At 37.6% G+C, this 15986-nt stretch overlaps 1 protein-coding gene across 1 annotated transcript in view; it reads right to left on the bottom strand.

Annotated features, from left to right (window-relative positions):
• The window catches only part of LOC115422188 (cadherin-4-like), a 453088-nt gene that overhangs the window by 123882 nt on the left and 313220 nt on the right, over window positions 1-15986 (bottom strand). The window contains exon 4 of the mRNA XM_030138325.1: window positions 6570-6796. Within this exon, the coding sequence (XP_029994185.1) occupies window positions 6570-6796 (227 nt within the window). The remainder of the gene's footprint in view (window positions 1-6569; window positions 6797-15986) is intronic.

Raw genomic sequence — 15986 nt, 5'->3', positions numbered from 1 at the left:
AACAAATATTCACTCTAAATAAATATATAGATGTAGTACGGAAGGTATTTGAAAAGTTACTAAATGCCCCAGACAAAGCTTAACATGTAATTACGAGGAGGAACATGGAAAATCTACTTTTACACAAATTATAGAGCAAAAAATACCATATAAAATGACAAAAATGTTTCCACATGAGTCAGAGAGAACTTGTTTATTTGGTGAAATATATATGAAGAGTGTGGAAATAGATGTTTTTTTTTCTGCTTCTATTTCACAGGTGTGAAACATGCGGCCTGGGGGCCAAATCTGGCTCGCCAAAGGTTCCATATTCCGGCTCGCAGGATGAAAGTGTAAAAATGAACCTGAACAGTCAAGGTTGTCCAAATCATTTTGGTTCAGGTTCCACATACAGACCAATGTGATCTCCAGTAAAAATAACCCATAAATAATGACAACCACACATTTTCTTTGTGAAAAATTATGTGGAAAAAATTTAAGTAAAAAAAAAAACATAGCATTACACTGCGAAATAATTTCCATTTACAAAACTATTCTTTCACAATAAAATGCAAATAAATACTTAAATAAAAACAAAGATGAACAACCTGAAATGTGCAATTTTAACAATATTCTACCTGTTACTAAATGTTTGGTGCATTTATGGATCCACTGTGATCTGTAGTTGTGTTAAAAATAAAAATAAGAGATGAAATATTGTAGAAATTGTTCAAATTTTAGTTCCAAACTCCAAAATTTTAACAATATTATGCCTGTTACTAAATGTTTATGTAACACTGTGTGAAAATGTACATGTATAAATAACACTGGGTTACAAAAAAATGTTTTTTGCAAGTTGTCTAGGTTTTTTCAACTGAATTAGGACCATTTTGCATCGCTAAATCCAAAAATGACATCTGTTTTTCTCAATCAGGTCAGGTTTTTTTTTTTTTTGCTAATTTGATTTTGAAAAATTTGATCTTCTCACAAAATTGATTACATTTTTGTGACTTTATCAGTTGATTTTTTATGTAGTTCTCACCCAAAATAGGTTTTAAGAGAAAAAAAAATAATTTTCTAACAGGTTTCCTGTTAGGTACAATGGTGTATTCACCGCAGATGTAGCAGAATACGTCAGGCTTATTTTTGCAAGATCTTCTAGTCGAAGCCATTTCATTCACCTGTAATATTAAAAAAAACATTAATCATAAACTGCCAAAAGTAAAATCTTCAGAACTCGTTTATTGCAAGAAATATGAAAGAATTTTGTATCATATGATGTGAAAATGCACATAAATGTAAGCAAAAATGTTAAAAAGCCAATATGTAGCACAGTTCAGAAAGTTGACCCGACTGAGTAAAATTAATGTGATTTTTGGATTCAGCACACCAAAATGATCCTAAATCAGCTCAAAAAACTTAAACAATAAATTTGTTGTTGAGCAGTATAATAAGTCGAGGCATAATATTGTTAAAATTGCACTAATTTTTCTAATGAAATTTCTGTTTTTTCAGGTTATTCACATCTTTTTTGTAAAATGTAAATATTTGCATGATTTATTGTTTTTTTTTTTGTACTAAAACAAAAAGAAAAACTTGGATTTGTCATTATTTATAGGTTATTAAGTCATTATTTTACTGGCCTGGCCCGCTTGAGATCAAACTGGGCTAAATATGGCCCCTGAACCAAAATGAGTTGGACACCCCTGTTCTATTTGAATTTACTGCCTTATAGAAAGCTGCATATTTTGTTCCAGCCACTAGGGGAGCTATTTCCCCAAAAAACAAACCAAAATACCATCACATTCATGAGCATAAACGCCTTGTTCTCATGCTCATGGTCCAAAAAACACTGACACATACTAAATCCTCCTCCTCCTCTTCCTCCTCCTCCTTCTCCTCCTTTGTGCTGTTACAACTCTGCAAGACAGACAAGCCATCTAAAAACACATGTCAGGGTATTCCATGTCCATTGTACTGTGTGACAAGTTCACTGAGACATGCACCTTTGCATCCAGTCCATATTCAGGAGACCGACCTCTGCCAAATGCAACATGCCTGTGTGCGCAAACAGGGCTTGTCAGCGGAGTGGGATGAGACAGATGTGAGCAGAGTCTGGACAAATGTATTCTTTTTCTTCAGAGAGAGGAAGGCTTAGTGGGGTTGACTGCAGGGGATGGTTGCCCCACATGCACCAGTGTAGTAAGGAAGACAGGGGTGCAGTGAAACATCGTTGGGATGGAGTGAGCAGGATGAGAAGACGGGTTGTGAGAAACAGATGTGACCCCCCCCCCTCCTTCCCTTGCCTAAATAAGTCATGCTCCAGATCCTTTTATCTACACATGCTAACAGGTACTAGTGAGTTCCCTGAGGAGACGCATAGAGAGAAAAGACACAGAGAAAAAAAAAAAAAAAAAAAACTTAGAAAGAGAAAAAGAGAGATTGAAACAGAGTTGTGCCCATCACTGCTGCAAGAGGCTTAAATGGGCTTTTCTTTAGCTGCGGTGTAATTCTGACCAAGCCCAGCAGCTACGATTCACTCTCTTTTATTCACGGTCACACAGAAAGATAAAAACTACAGGAAGGTGATGGAATTGATTAAAAACAGGTTAAGATGTTGGTATATTTATTCAAACTATTATGAAAGGAGGAGGATATGAATCAGGTGCAAAAGCAGGGTCAAGCTATGTTCTAGTTTTACTAACAGCTTCACAGATTCCTTTTGAAGCAAAGCGTGGCCTTTGACACATGAAGGGGAATATAGTCTTTGCCGTGCGTCAGAGGAATTAACGCTATAGGATCGAGGATAATAGACTTTACGCCTCAATAGAGACATGCCCTCACATATACCATGCACAGCTATGAAAATGTATCAAAAATACCAACATGATCCAACATAATCTCTGAAGTAAAAGAAAAAAAAACCTTCATAAATGAATATCATTTTTGCACCCGTACCAGAAACACACGCTTACGCACACTGACGCTATGTGAACAGGAGTCACTGAGTGTGAAATGGATGCACCCCCCCCACCCCAAGCCCTGGTGCCATCAGCCTTAGCCAGCTGGCGGTGGTCCCAGCTCTCCCCCTCCACGCCACTGCCTCCCCAAAACCCTGCACGCTTTGATATCAGCCAGCCCCTGGCTACCCAGACATCTGGAAGTTATTATTCAACAGAGCACGCCACAAAGCCCCATTTCCATAATGAAACATCACATTTTGTTTCAGTGCCCTGGTTTCTGATCCTGCTCTCGCATCGTACATGTTTGTTTCGATGTGGAGCATATTTTTAACTTCTGACCCTCGTCTGGACCCCTCAGTTCACTTGTGACTCCACTGGATCTTTACATTAGCCGACTCACTGAGGGCTGAGCGGAAAAGGAACCTCATCGGCCCCCATTACATTGCAGTTAAAATATGAAGTTGACATGATAGACAGAAAATTATTAGAAGCAGGCTGAGCTCAAAAAGTGTGAGAATGAAGGCCAAACTATTCAAAGCCTGAACAACATACTCATCCTTACACCCACTCCCACAAATAGATCTTTTGTTGGCCAATGCTCCACTCTGCTTTTCTGTTTTTAATCGATGATTCTACGACTGACATTGTGCCATCTCCTGTGTTTTCTGGCCACGCACACTAAAAAGAATATTCAGCTGAAGCCAATTTATTCTCTGCTTTTAAATGTCACTGCTGGCTTTCTATGTCTAAATAAAGTTAAACTTCATGGAAATGTCAAATGCCTTCCATCACTCAAACTAATCCTGCTGGTAAAGAAGACTTTATTGATCCTTTCTGTGTTCATCAGTGATTTGTTGTTTGACTGGAGGTTTCTGGGAACCCTGAAGGGGCTTGACACGGAACACAAAAATCTAAACAAATGAGTGGGAGATTCAGTTAAAAGAATTTTCCTCTTTTATTTGAACACTAAACACTGTACAGCAGTGGCTACAAAACCTAATAGTGCTCATGGCCAGACATTACAATTAGTTTCCTGCCAAGAATCAGTCAGTGAAGGTTTGGTGATACACCCGTCAGTCACTATGTGTATAACACATCTGTCACAGCTGATTTTTTTAATGCTAATAGAACATGAAAATAAGTCTATGTTAGTCAAAGCTGGCCTTTAAAAACTTTCATTTTTTTTTTTTTTTTTTTTTTTTCATTTACCGCAAAATATGTACACTACCAGTCAAAAGTTTGGACTTTTCTTTATTTTCATGACTATTTACACTGTAGATTCTCACTGAAGGTATCAAAACTATGAATAAACACATACGGAATTATGTAGTTTAAAAAATGTGACATAACTCAAAGCATGTTTTATATTTTACATTCTTCAAAACAGCCACACTTTGCTTTGATTACTGCTATACACATTCTTTGGATTTTCACTGCAAAAATCTAAATCTTACCAAGTATTTTTTTCTCATTTCTAGTCAAAATATCTCATCACACTTAAAATAAGGCATAATCACCTAAAGAGTAATTTGTAAGTGAGATGTAAGAACTTATTTTTAGACAATAGATGTTGAAAATCTTATTTCAAGAAATCTTACCAAGATAATTTTCACTTGTTCTATTGGCAGAATTTTTTTTGCTTAATTCAAGATTTTTTTTTTTTTTTTTTGGTTAATTCAAGCAAAAAAAATCTGCCAGTGGAACAAATGAAAATTATCTTGGTAAAATTTCTTGAAATAAGATTTTCAAGATCTATTGTCTAAAAATAAGTTCTTATATTTCACTGAAAAGTTATTCTTTAGGTCAGTGGTTCCCAGCCTTTTTTGGCTGGTGACCCCATTTTAACATCACAAATTTCTGGCGACCCCAGACATTCAAAATGGAGACTTTTTTTTTTTCTGGCTAAAATTAATTTGTTTTTGATCATGTAATAGTTTGCTGTACTATGTTGCAAATAAACGTTAATTTTAGATGACATTTAGTTTATATAATGTATATTATTATGGACAGAGGCAGAAGAGCCAGGTGTAGATTACTGCACAAAGGTAGAATTTTATTTTCCTTGGTCAGGATATGTACAGTCAGTCCAGCTTGGATTTACAAGGCTGACACTTAATACTGAACAAACAAGAACTCAAACTATGAATTATGAAAGAGCTGCAGCATCTGAAACTGACCACAGTGAACATTTGACAGATAAACAATACCACAGTGCTTCAGTTTCAGACTCACAGTTTGTCATGTCTTTTATGTATTGGGATTGTCTCTGTCAACTCAACATATATTTTGTATTAGTAATTTTATTTTTATTTTTATCAATTACTGTAAATTTCAGGCGACCCCATTTGAATTCCAGGTGACCCCACGTAGGGTCCTGACCCCAAGGTTGAAAAACACTGCTTTAGGTGATTATGTCTTATTTTAAGTGTGATGAGATATTTTGACTAGAAATAAGAAAAATACACTTGGTAAGATTTGGATTTTTGCAGTGCTCTCGATGAGCTTTATGAGGTAGTCACCCGAAATGTTTTCCAAAATTCCTGCAGGAGTTCCCAGTGATACTGAGCACTTGTTGGCCATCTGCGGTCCATTTCATGTAATTTAAATGAGAAGGTGAATCTAAACTTTTGACTTGTAGCGTACAATTTTTTGTACAATTTAATGCTTATAAACACAGTAGTGACCCCTCTTCCAGTGCTGGTTGAAAAAAAACTATAAAATGAATGAAAACAAACAGTGGTGTTGGTGAGACCAAACATGAAACAGAGAATCAAAACATTATCCTCAGATTATTTCAGAGGATTTACGTTCTAAAGCCTTCACTAAACTGTAAGGGAAGTGAATGTAACTGAAGCCTATGTTTCATCCAGTACACAACGTTCTCTGTATCTCTGTGGTGTAACTCAGTCTTACAGATTCACAGACGTACGGCCGACCTACAGCAGAGCAGAGAAAGGAGGCCGCTATGTAACTGGAGTCACTACGTTTTAGAGTACCACCCACACACCTTCCACTGTACTCTTCTCCTACTGGATACGCACAATGTCTAAATGTTGACAGCAAGAAACATACACCTACACCAGCAGGCCATGCTGAGGGCAGTGTCTCTGCAAATAAATAAACAGCCACACACCTCTAGTGGGTCAAAAAAGATGACTGAGTAGGATTATTATTGTATGAGTCAAGACTTTGGCTTTAATATAATTGACACGTTCGTATTATGATATCTGTCATCACATTCAACCTTGTAGTTCCGCAATTATGGAGGCTTTTTAGCTCATGCTGCAGCTCTCATCTGACCTCTGCCTGCTTTTAAGTAGTGGAGGAAGAGTCAAGGACCCCCGGGGTCTCCAAGGCACAGGATGTTTTCCAATAACAGCTTACAGCTAACAGGAATGGTATTCACCCCCTGTGGCAGTGTGATTCCATCACTTTTAACCATGTGCGACTGCTACTTTTCCTGCTACAATGTCTCTCCTTCTCTCAAAAAACCCCAAGGAGTTTTGACCTGATTCTTGGCTGCTACTATCACCAAACCACTGGAGAACATTTGATAAGAAGAAGAAACTCTGGGATGATAATTGAAATTGTGCGCCTGTGCTCATGAGCAGTAAGTGTAAAACTCACCTCATTTTCATTTAGTTGAAGTGAAGGTGGGTCAGTTAATGCCAGCTGCACCACAGTCTCCCAGACATGTGAGGATGGCCCCCTTGCGGTTACTCGGAATTGGACCGGTTTATCCAAGCTGGCTCCCTCTTCTTGGGCAAAGATGGACCCATCTGTCCGCACGCTGAATCTGGAGTCACTGCTCTGAAAAACCACCGCTTCATTTCCCATGCAGTCATCAAACTTCACTGCAGACAAGGAGGAGAAAGAATATTTAAGACATGTATACTTGTAAATCAGCATTAGAAAAAGTAAAACGTAACGACAACACGGACACAGTCGGTTGAAACCACTGCTTAGACCAGGGGTGTCAAACTCATTTTAGTTCAGGGGCCACATTCAGCCAAATTTGGTCTCAAGTGGGCCGCACCAGTAAAATAATAACAGTGAAAAAAGTTTACGTCTACAAAGTTTCCTTAAAAAGCTGAATAACATGAACAACTTGAATTGTCTCAAGAAAAGCAACTGCAATTTTAACAATATTCTGCTTCGGTTTATCACTTTATCATTTATACATGTGCATTACAATCACACAAAACATTTAGTAACAGGCAGAATATTGGTCAAATTGCATTTACTTTTCTTAAGATATTTCCATTTGTTCATATTTGTTCAGGTTATTCATGTTTTTTGTAGAAGTATAGTTTAGTAATGTAAACATTTTCATGTAATTTTACTTTTTTACAGCAAAAAAACAAAGACAGAATTCGGAGTTGTCATTTTTTATAGGTTATTATAATATTTTACTGGTCTGACCCACTTGAAATCTAATTGGACTGTATGTGGAACCTGAATTAAAATGATTTTGACACCACTGATTGTTAAAATCTTCAGTGTAATTTTAGGATTTCACAAATTCATCCCGCTGGCCAGATTGGACCCTTTGGCGGACCGGATTTGGTCCCCGGGCCCCATGTTTGACACCTGTGGCTTAGATAAACACAAACACACATACTCTGACCTGTAGCAGACCGGTGACGTATAGAAAGTGTTTTATTGTGGTTGGTTGTGCACTGATGCATCTCACCATTAACCCTGAATAATCACAGGTCAAAATACCACAATAATAACACTTCTGAGGATTGTTGTCCATAGGGGCATGTAAAAGAAATGATGTTCAGAGACACGCAGTAATCATCTAAAGTATACTATTCCCTGTGGGTGTTGAGACCAGGATGCATGTATTTCATCCAAGGCTGTATAATTCACACAATTAAAGTGTGAAACCAATGTCAACAGGATCAAATGTATATAATATAACAAAAACATGAAGCTTAATTTAGAGTTTGAGGTGTGATGAAGCCCTAAAATATATATATCTTAAACACCGTCTACAGAAAGTGACATTACAATTTTCAACGTTGACAAAAAAATTGTCTGTAAGGACTTTTTTTTCATATCCATAAATGTTTAAAATGCACCTTTCTGCCAAGAAATATTGATTTCACAAGTACCGTGGCACATAATGGTACTATGATTTGTTCACTGAGTGACAAATAGTATGCTTTTAGCTTTTAATCTGAAGACAAAATCGCTCTGCTATAGCTCTTTCTTTAGCTATCTCTGGCAGCTTGACTCAGCTCTCAGCCAGGAGGTCATCTGTCTACAGTGCAGTAGCTGCACAGGTGGTCCTACGCTCTTTTTCTTCTTTTTCCCGCTGTGATGACACAAACTGAAGAGAACATGAAAAATAAAAACACCATCATGACTCTACTGTGTAACACATTCGAAGGGTGAAACACGCGTGCCGAAGCTGTCGAGAAGACAGTTACGCATCCTGTCGGATTACATTTATGTAAAAGTCTTTCTTCGCTTCTGTCATTTGAGAAAACATGACAATTAAATTTCATTTTAACATCTGAGCCAATTTTCACAACATATGTTTTTTTTTAAATTCTAGTAGTAAATCCAGTCATAGCACATATTCCTCAGCGGGAGGTTCTTTCCCACTGTGAGGAAATGTTCTATTAAAATAAACTGGACCGCTCTTGTTGCATTGAGATTAATACTTCTAAGCAAACGCAATAAACAACTGAACTGTAATACAAAGTTAGATTGATATAAACTTGAATGCTTATGGCAGTTCAGTACGTACCCCTCCCTTGTATCTGAAAAAAAAATCTACTCAGCCAAAAAGAAACATTATATATTTATATCCAGTTTCACCAATTAGGCAAAAACATTAAAGAGACCATATAAAAGCCTATTGGGATATCTGAGCAGGGACTGAATGAAACTGAAGTCTAACTAATCAGAGCATCCTTGCATTATGTATACACACTATTGATCCAAGGCTAATACTGCATGAAGCTAATGAAACACAGAGAATACACTTATTTACTAGATTCAAAATGGGAAGAAAACAGAAAAGATATAGTGGGATACACAGATTAGATGAAGGTGAAGACAAGTGTTGATATAGTATGCGTATACGTGCTTTTTCAGTCATATTACAGATAGATACTCTCTGCAGTGTCAGGGCATCCGTCTGTTTGATGTTATATGAAGTCCTGCAGTTCATGAGAAGAAAGGAAGATGAGCCACAGACAAGTGTAACCTACAATGGCCTCCCACCGTGACCTCTTTATTCTTTCACCACACCCACAGCCTTCACTCTCAGGGATTACAATGTCTAGACATCATATTGTAAGAAACCCTGAGCTGAAGGCTGTAACTCACTGCAGTCTCTTCCCACGTTAGTACAACGGTGGAAACAAGCCTTCCATTTCACAAAAGCAAACTGTGAGTAGATCTGGCTTTTTGTTTGGTCTGGCTCTAAATATGTCTGTGATCACAAAAGTACCCACCCTTCTAAGGTTAGATGTCCAGACAGCCACTCAAAAGCTCAGTGAGAAAGGACTATTCTACAGTGGCACTCTGTCCACTTAGTGTAACAGGTGTGGCACAAGTGTCCTGGTCTAGACAGAAGGAGACAGGACATAAGAGATGGATTACATCAAGCCAAGAGGTAGTTTCAAATAGCCTCTGCCTTTGTAAAACTCAGCAATCCTAAAAAAAAAAAAAAAGGGACAAAAAAAAAACCAAACCTGCTGTCTGTTTTGTGTTTTGTGTTCGTTCATTTCTCACTGCTTTTGTAAATTCCAGTCTCATTTCTTCTACCATTACATATATATATATATATATTTAGAAATATATATATGTATATATATATATATATGTGTGTGTGTGTGTGTGTATATATATATATATATGTATGTATGTGTGTATATATATATATATATATATATATATATATTTTTTTTTTTTTTTTTTTTTTTTTTTTTCTCAAAGATTAGACTGGAGGGTAGGGGTGTGACAATAACAAACACACCAGTTGGCAAACATGTGTCTGTGTAAATAGACTTTGGAAAGCTGCCTGATTATATCAACAATAAGAAAGTCAAACATCTATCACAAAGCAAGCGTTATCACAATGCTAAGTGTCTGTATCTGTGAAACAGTCAAACACTGAAAAAAAAAAAAAAAAAAAAAACCTGAAAAAACTGAAAAAACAAGCAGCAGGTGGTCTGTTACCCCCTTCTCCCACTGTCCTCCAATTATTGCCTCGTCTCCCTCGGAGCTAGGCACGCAGCCAGCAGTGCAGCAGTACTGCGGCCATGACTGGCCTGTAGGCCGAGGCTTAAGATAATAGAGATTGGTATGTGCGAGCATTTCAATGAAGCATGTTTTCCAAGGTCATGACTACCATTTAAGGAGACTGCATAATTTATGCCATTTTTTGTTCAAAATAAAATGGAAGCTATATAAATAATGAATAATAAATGTATTGTACATATACTATTATTACAGATCTTATTGAAAACTTCATTTTAAGATCACATTTGGGGCTGTGTGGTGGAGGTATTTCTTTATTTCTTTATTTTTATTTGTGCTGCCTCCTCATTTCGCTCACAGAAGCAGCATCTGAGCTGTGCTGATCACAAAAGGACTTTAGTAACTCTAAACATCACTGATCAAACTAATACAGCCTTCTACCAGCAAGAAGCATGACAACTCCTAGATGCATGGGCTTATTTATTTATTTATCTGTTCATAATATCTTTGACAATATAAAGCATGACTTAAATCTCAACTTGTTTGTCAGAAAAGTCTGTGTCCTACTTTGTTTCTTAATTGTTTACTGTTTTTCTAAATTTGTCTGTCCTTTTCTTTCCCCTTAATCTGCTTTTATATTGCCCAGAGGCACTAATGCAGGACAGCAAACATTATGATCTCTTTTCTAGTGATCTAATATGGTGCCAATTATTGTTTGGCTGTGAAGTATAAAGTATAACATAAAGCTTTGATACAATTAAGTCCGGGACTTTATTTTCAGCGTGGTTCTTTATATAATAAGCAGAAACAGCATATGGATATATAATGCAGATTAAATTAGTTTACATTTAAAAAGGATTAGAAAAAAGTAGTCAAATGAGAGATGATGAGCCTATACATTGGGGTAAGTAGTGTTACATAGCTGTGTAATCCGTCTCTGTGCGCACGTAGGCATTTATTTTCTCTGATTACCGAACAGTGACAAGCTGAACTAAGAGCACAAATACCCACATACAAATGCAGTGACAGGCCACACATCCAATTGAGCACCCAGAGGGTCTTGTTCTTGTACCAATTAAATAGAAAGACAGTGCCAATTTTACCCCTCCGTCAACACTCACACACACACAAACCTCCAATGGCTCCACTTTCACTCAGTTGGGTCGATACCGCTATAAGAGAGATTATAAAAATCAGCCAACAACAGAGCAATGAAGCCCAACGGCACAGAGCTGCACATTAACAAGTCGTCTAAAGCAGTGCGTCCAGGTTGTGCATTGATCTGGCAAATAACACAGATGCCCCAGTGTGCCAAGCAGCCCGCCTTACGCACTTCCCTACTGTCTACTCAGCTAGAGCAGTGACACCCATGAAATGTTAGAAAATGCTCCACATGCTGCATAAACCTCCGAGGAGGAAAATGATTTCCTCATCACTATCACAGTGTGTGCGGCTGAGATGTTCAAACCCCAAGTCCCATCTTTCCATTTTTTCCTCCACTTTTCTAATTAAAGTTCCCATCTCCTTTCAAGAAGACAAGGACAATGCAGAAGGGAACGCCGAGGAGAGATGTGACCTTCTTCCAGTCTTTCTCTGGACAGCCTGACAGGAAGTAGGTGACAAGTGTTGAAAGGCAAGTGAGAAAGGGATTCAATCGGAGGGAGAGGGGAGTGAAAGCAGAGGGGTGACAGAAAGAAGGTGAGAGGAGAGTGGAAAAAAGGGAAGGGCAGGGAGAAAAAGAGGCGAATGAGAGGATGGAGAGGGTGCAGAGGTGGCAATCACAGAGAGAGAGAAGGAGAAAAGAATGAGAGGATGTTAAGCAATAAAGACCCAAACAGCCACTTGGCGACTGATGTAAACGGTTTAATACCTGTTGATCCACTAATCTTATAAATACATGTAAATAATTGGTGTAAAATGCAGTTTGTCATCTTTTCATGGTCATTGATGGAACGTGGAAACACTGATTCACCAGTAAAATCCATGGAGTTTGATAAATGACAGTAGATGGAGACACTTACTTTTACATTCAGTTAATTATATCTTTGCTGAAAAAGAAACGTTTTCTTCCGTTTACTCTGTTTTGATGTAATAACCTTTGGATTTACTCCACATATAAATTAAGTACAGGAAATTAACCCTTTCATGCATGAATTATGAGAACCTTAGTCAATATTTTTTTCTTGAGTGATTTTATTCCTCTTTAGGCATGAAAAAAAAAAAACAATGCAATTGAATTTTTATTTTTATTTATTTTTTTTTTAATGAACGCTTTTTTCATGGAGTTACAAAAATGTCCACTCAGCTGGTCATCATGCTTTTAATTTTTGAAGGAAAGGAACATGTATTTAAAACCCATCATCAGAAAGTAAGATAAGATAAGATAAGATAAGATAAGATAAGATAAGATAAGATAAGATAAGATAAGATAAGATATACTTTACTGATCCACCAAGGGGGAAATTGAAGTGTGTACAGCAGTGCAAGACAGTATGTGTCAATACAATAGAAAAATAAAGAGATAAAAATGTAAACAATATAAACAAGTGTGTTAAAGTGGCTAAAGTGACAAAAAATAGCAATAATAACAATAATAAAGTTATATACTGTGTGAAAACTATGATATAAAAACATTTTTCATGCAGCTAATCTAATTTTTTCTCACATTTTAACATACTCTATACTAGTTATTACTCACTTCATCATGGAGATAATATGCAAAAAAAAAAAAGATTGATTTTTAATTGATTTACACGAAAACATGCTGCTGGAGATCAGGTTTATCAAAAACAGCATAGTTACAGTAATGGTATGAATTGCAGTGTTTGGGATGATGCACAAGTGTCCACTGTGTTGGCTGATATGGAACTAAAACAACTAAACCCATGAATATATAAGAGAACAGCTGGAGAAGAACTGTCCACTGGAGTGACCAGTATGCATGAAAGGGTTAATATAGAAAAATACATCATTTACAGTGAAAATTGCAAAATACAGAAGATATAATAAGACAAGGAGATAAATCACCTGCCACATGTATTTCATTACTTTTGTGGTAATGTCTAAAGTTGTACTGTGGAAAAAATGTCTTGGTTGACAAGTTTCAAGCCATTTTAACATGGTATAGAAAGCCTGCTGGAAGACTCAGCTCCATTTGTGCCAGTTCTCATGAATTTTCAACATGCGAATCTGCTTGACTCTGATTGACTAACAGCTAGCCAATGACAGCCTGGCTTTTCAGTAGACTGCCGCGGTGGTACTGCTCCAGGCTTCAACAGCGAAGCCTCTGCTGAACTCGCCAAAGCTGATGAAGTCACTCTCTTAAAAATATGAGGAACAAAGAGGTAATTTCGAATAATAGTGTTGTGGCATTGTTCCAAAAATAAACTGAAGCCATTTGATCCTCAACTCTGAGTTCTTGGGCAACATGTGCATTGTTGAAGTTCTGTTCGAGCGTAGCACACAAGAACGGTGATGTTCAGCCATCCTTGCTGTATACGAAAACTGTCACTGAGTTAGATGAATTCTGTGGGCGTGGTCATGAATAGTAATGAGCTCAGGCTTTAACACGTCACACCGACCAGCTTTTCTAATTGGCCTGATTTCAGTGGCAATAGCAGACAGAGGAGGTAGCATTTTCACATTCACTACGTAATACAAACACTTATGGACCTAACATATTTCAAAAAATAGAAGTAAAAATGGTTTTGTGTGGCAAGGCACCTTGAAAGGAGTGATAATTTGTTTTTGTTTTTTTTAATAGAATTTAAATTATGCATTTTAAAACATTTCCTCATGGTCTACATAAACTGTAAATGCTATCCTTGGGTCTGAATTCTTCATTAATTCAACTCCACAGGTCCATCTTCAACCCTATTTCTGAGTAACGACACCAGAAAGGTCGTTTTGAGCGCTGGCCCTTTAAATGCACATGAGCCACTTTATGCCCCACCTCCTCCAGCTTATTGGTTGTGCTGCTCTGTCCTGTTCAACCAACAACTGAACATTTTAGGTAATCGACTCGAAGTTTGGACATATTTTCAGTATGGACGACAACCGCTGCTGCTAACAAACAATTATGGTGTACTTGGAGAAATGTTTGTCGGAAGTCTTGACCTTATATGTGCAAATGTCATGACACAACTAGTTATAGATGTTAGTTATGCTGCGTTTCCACTGTGTGGTATCGGCTCGACTTGACTCGACTCGGCCTTTTTGTGGTTCCATTACGAAAAAGGACCTGGAATCTGGTACCCGGTACTAGTTTTTTGGTATCACCTCCGCCAAGGTTCCAAGCGATGCTAAAGCGTGACGTATAACACTGCAGACCACTGATTGGTCAGACAGTTTTCTCTGTGACCCGCCGTTTTACAACAAAGAGATGCGGAAGTGGACAGTAAATATAGCGGTACATTGATCCACATGATAACAGCCTGAAACTACACCATGGTTGGCCGAGGAGGTTCAGTCTTTGGTGGCCGACGTAAAAATTCAGACGAGACAGCACGCAACGAGCGAGTTTTCAACAACTCTCTGAGCAGACGACACGGAAATAACGTGCCAAATCGCTAGGACGTCCAGGTACTGTAAAGTCAGTAGTATCCAGTAATGAAAACGGTCTGCAGGAATACCGAGCCGAGCCGAGCCGAGTCGAGTCGAGCTGGTATCACGTAGTGGAAGCATTAGTTATACACTCGATTTTTGCCAGAATGAATATAAAGATAGCTTTGCAGCCCCTGGAGAGTTTAAACTCAATTTTTTTTTAACTATTAGGGTCCAAATACACAAATATACAGGGTGGGGAAGCAAAATTTACAATATTTTGAGGCAGGGATTGAAAGACAGTGTATGACCAATTAGTTTATTGAAAGTCATGAGAATTTAAATCTTCAAATCATATTTTACTGCATTTCTAACGGTCTTGTTGTCTACCTCAAGTTCAATTGCCATTTTTCTCATGGATTTGGTTGGATCCTTTAGGATTTTGGATTTGAGAGCTTTAATAAAAGCTTTGGTACGTTTTTTGTTGCTTCCTCCACTTCCAGACTTTCTCATAATAGTTTTGCTCATAGTCATTCTCTTCTTTACATTATAAACAGTCTTTATGGACACTCCAACTATTTTTGAAATCTCCTTTGGTGTGACGAGTGCATTCAGCAAATCACACACTCTTTGACGTTTGCTTTCCTGATTACTCATATGGGCAAAAGTTTCTGAAAAGGTATGGATAATAGTGTTAGGTATGATTATGACATCAATATATGTTTGGTTTCAAAACAATTGACGTAGTTCCTGCTGAGAAAAAACAACTAAATGTTCATTGTAAATTTTGCTTCCCCACCCTGTATGTACCAAAGACTAATAAAAGTGGGTTTAGCAAAATATGACCCCTTTAAGAAAGGTTACGTACAGGGAAAAATTCATTTGGGAACTGCTACAAAAGTAGTATTGGGTCTTTATGGGTTAAAGTGGAGAAAAAAAAAAAGGGACGGGGAAACCAGACGATTGCAGTTGCTGAAGTAGAAATCTCTAGTGGCAGCAGGGTTTATATCTGCAGTCATTTAGATAGTTCAAAGTATGGTGCATCGACTGCAAAATATCACACATTCTAAAAAGAGAAAAAAAAAAAAAAAAAAATCAGTGAAGAAACAGTTTTTCCCTGTTGCGAATAGTGTGGCTCTATTCCCCCTGTAACAGCAAGAGAAGAGGAAAGAAGAACAGATAGAGGAGGAGGAGGAGGAGGGGGAATGGGAGTTGGGGTGGAGGTGAGGCTGGGGAGGGCAGCGGATGGGGGACTGGCACTGGGATCCTGGCTCAGTGAAC

The sequence above is a fragment of the Sphaeramia orbicularis genome, chromosome 7 (genome assembly GCF_902148855.1).
Source record: "Sphaeramia orbicularis chromosome 7, fSphaOr1.1, whole genome shotgun sequence".
Classification (NCBI taxonomy): domain Eukaryota; kingdom Metazoa; phylum Chordata; class Actinopteri; order Kurtiformes; family Apogonidae; genus Sphaeramia; species Sphaeramia orbicularis.
Note: the sequence above shows the minus strand (reverse complement) of the source record. Positions and strands in the feature narration are given on the sequence as shown.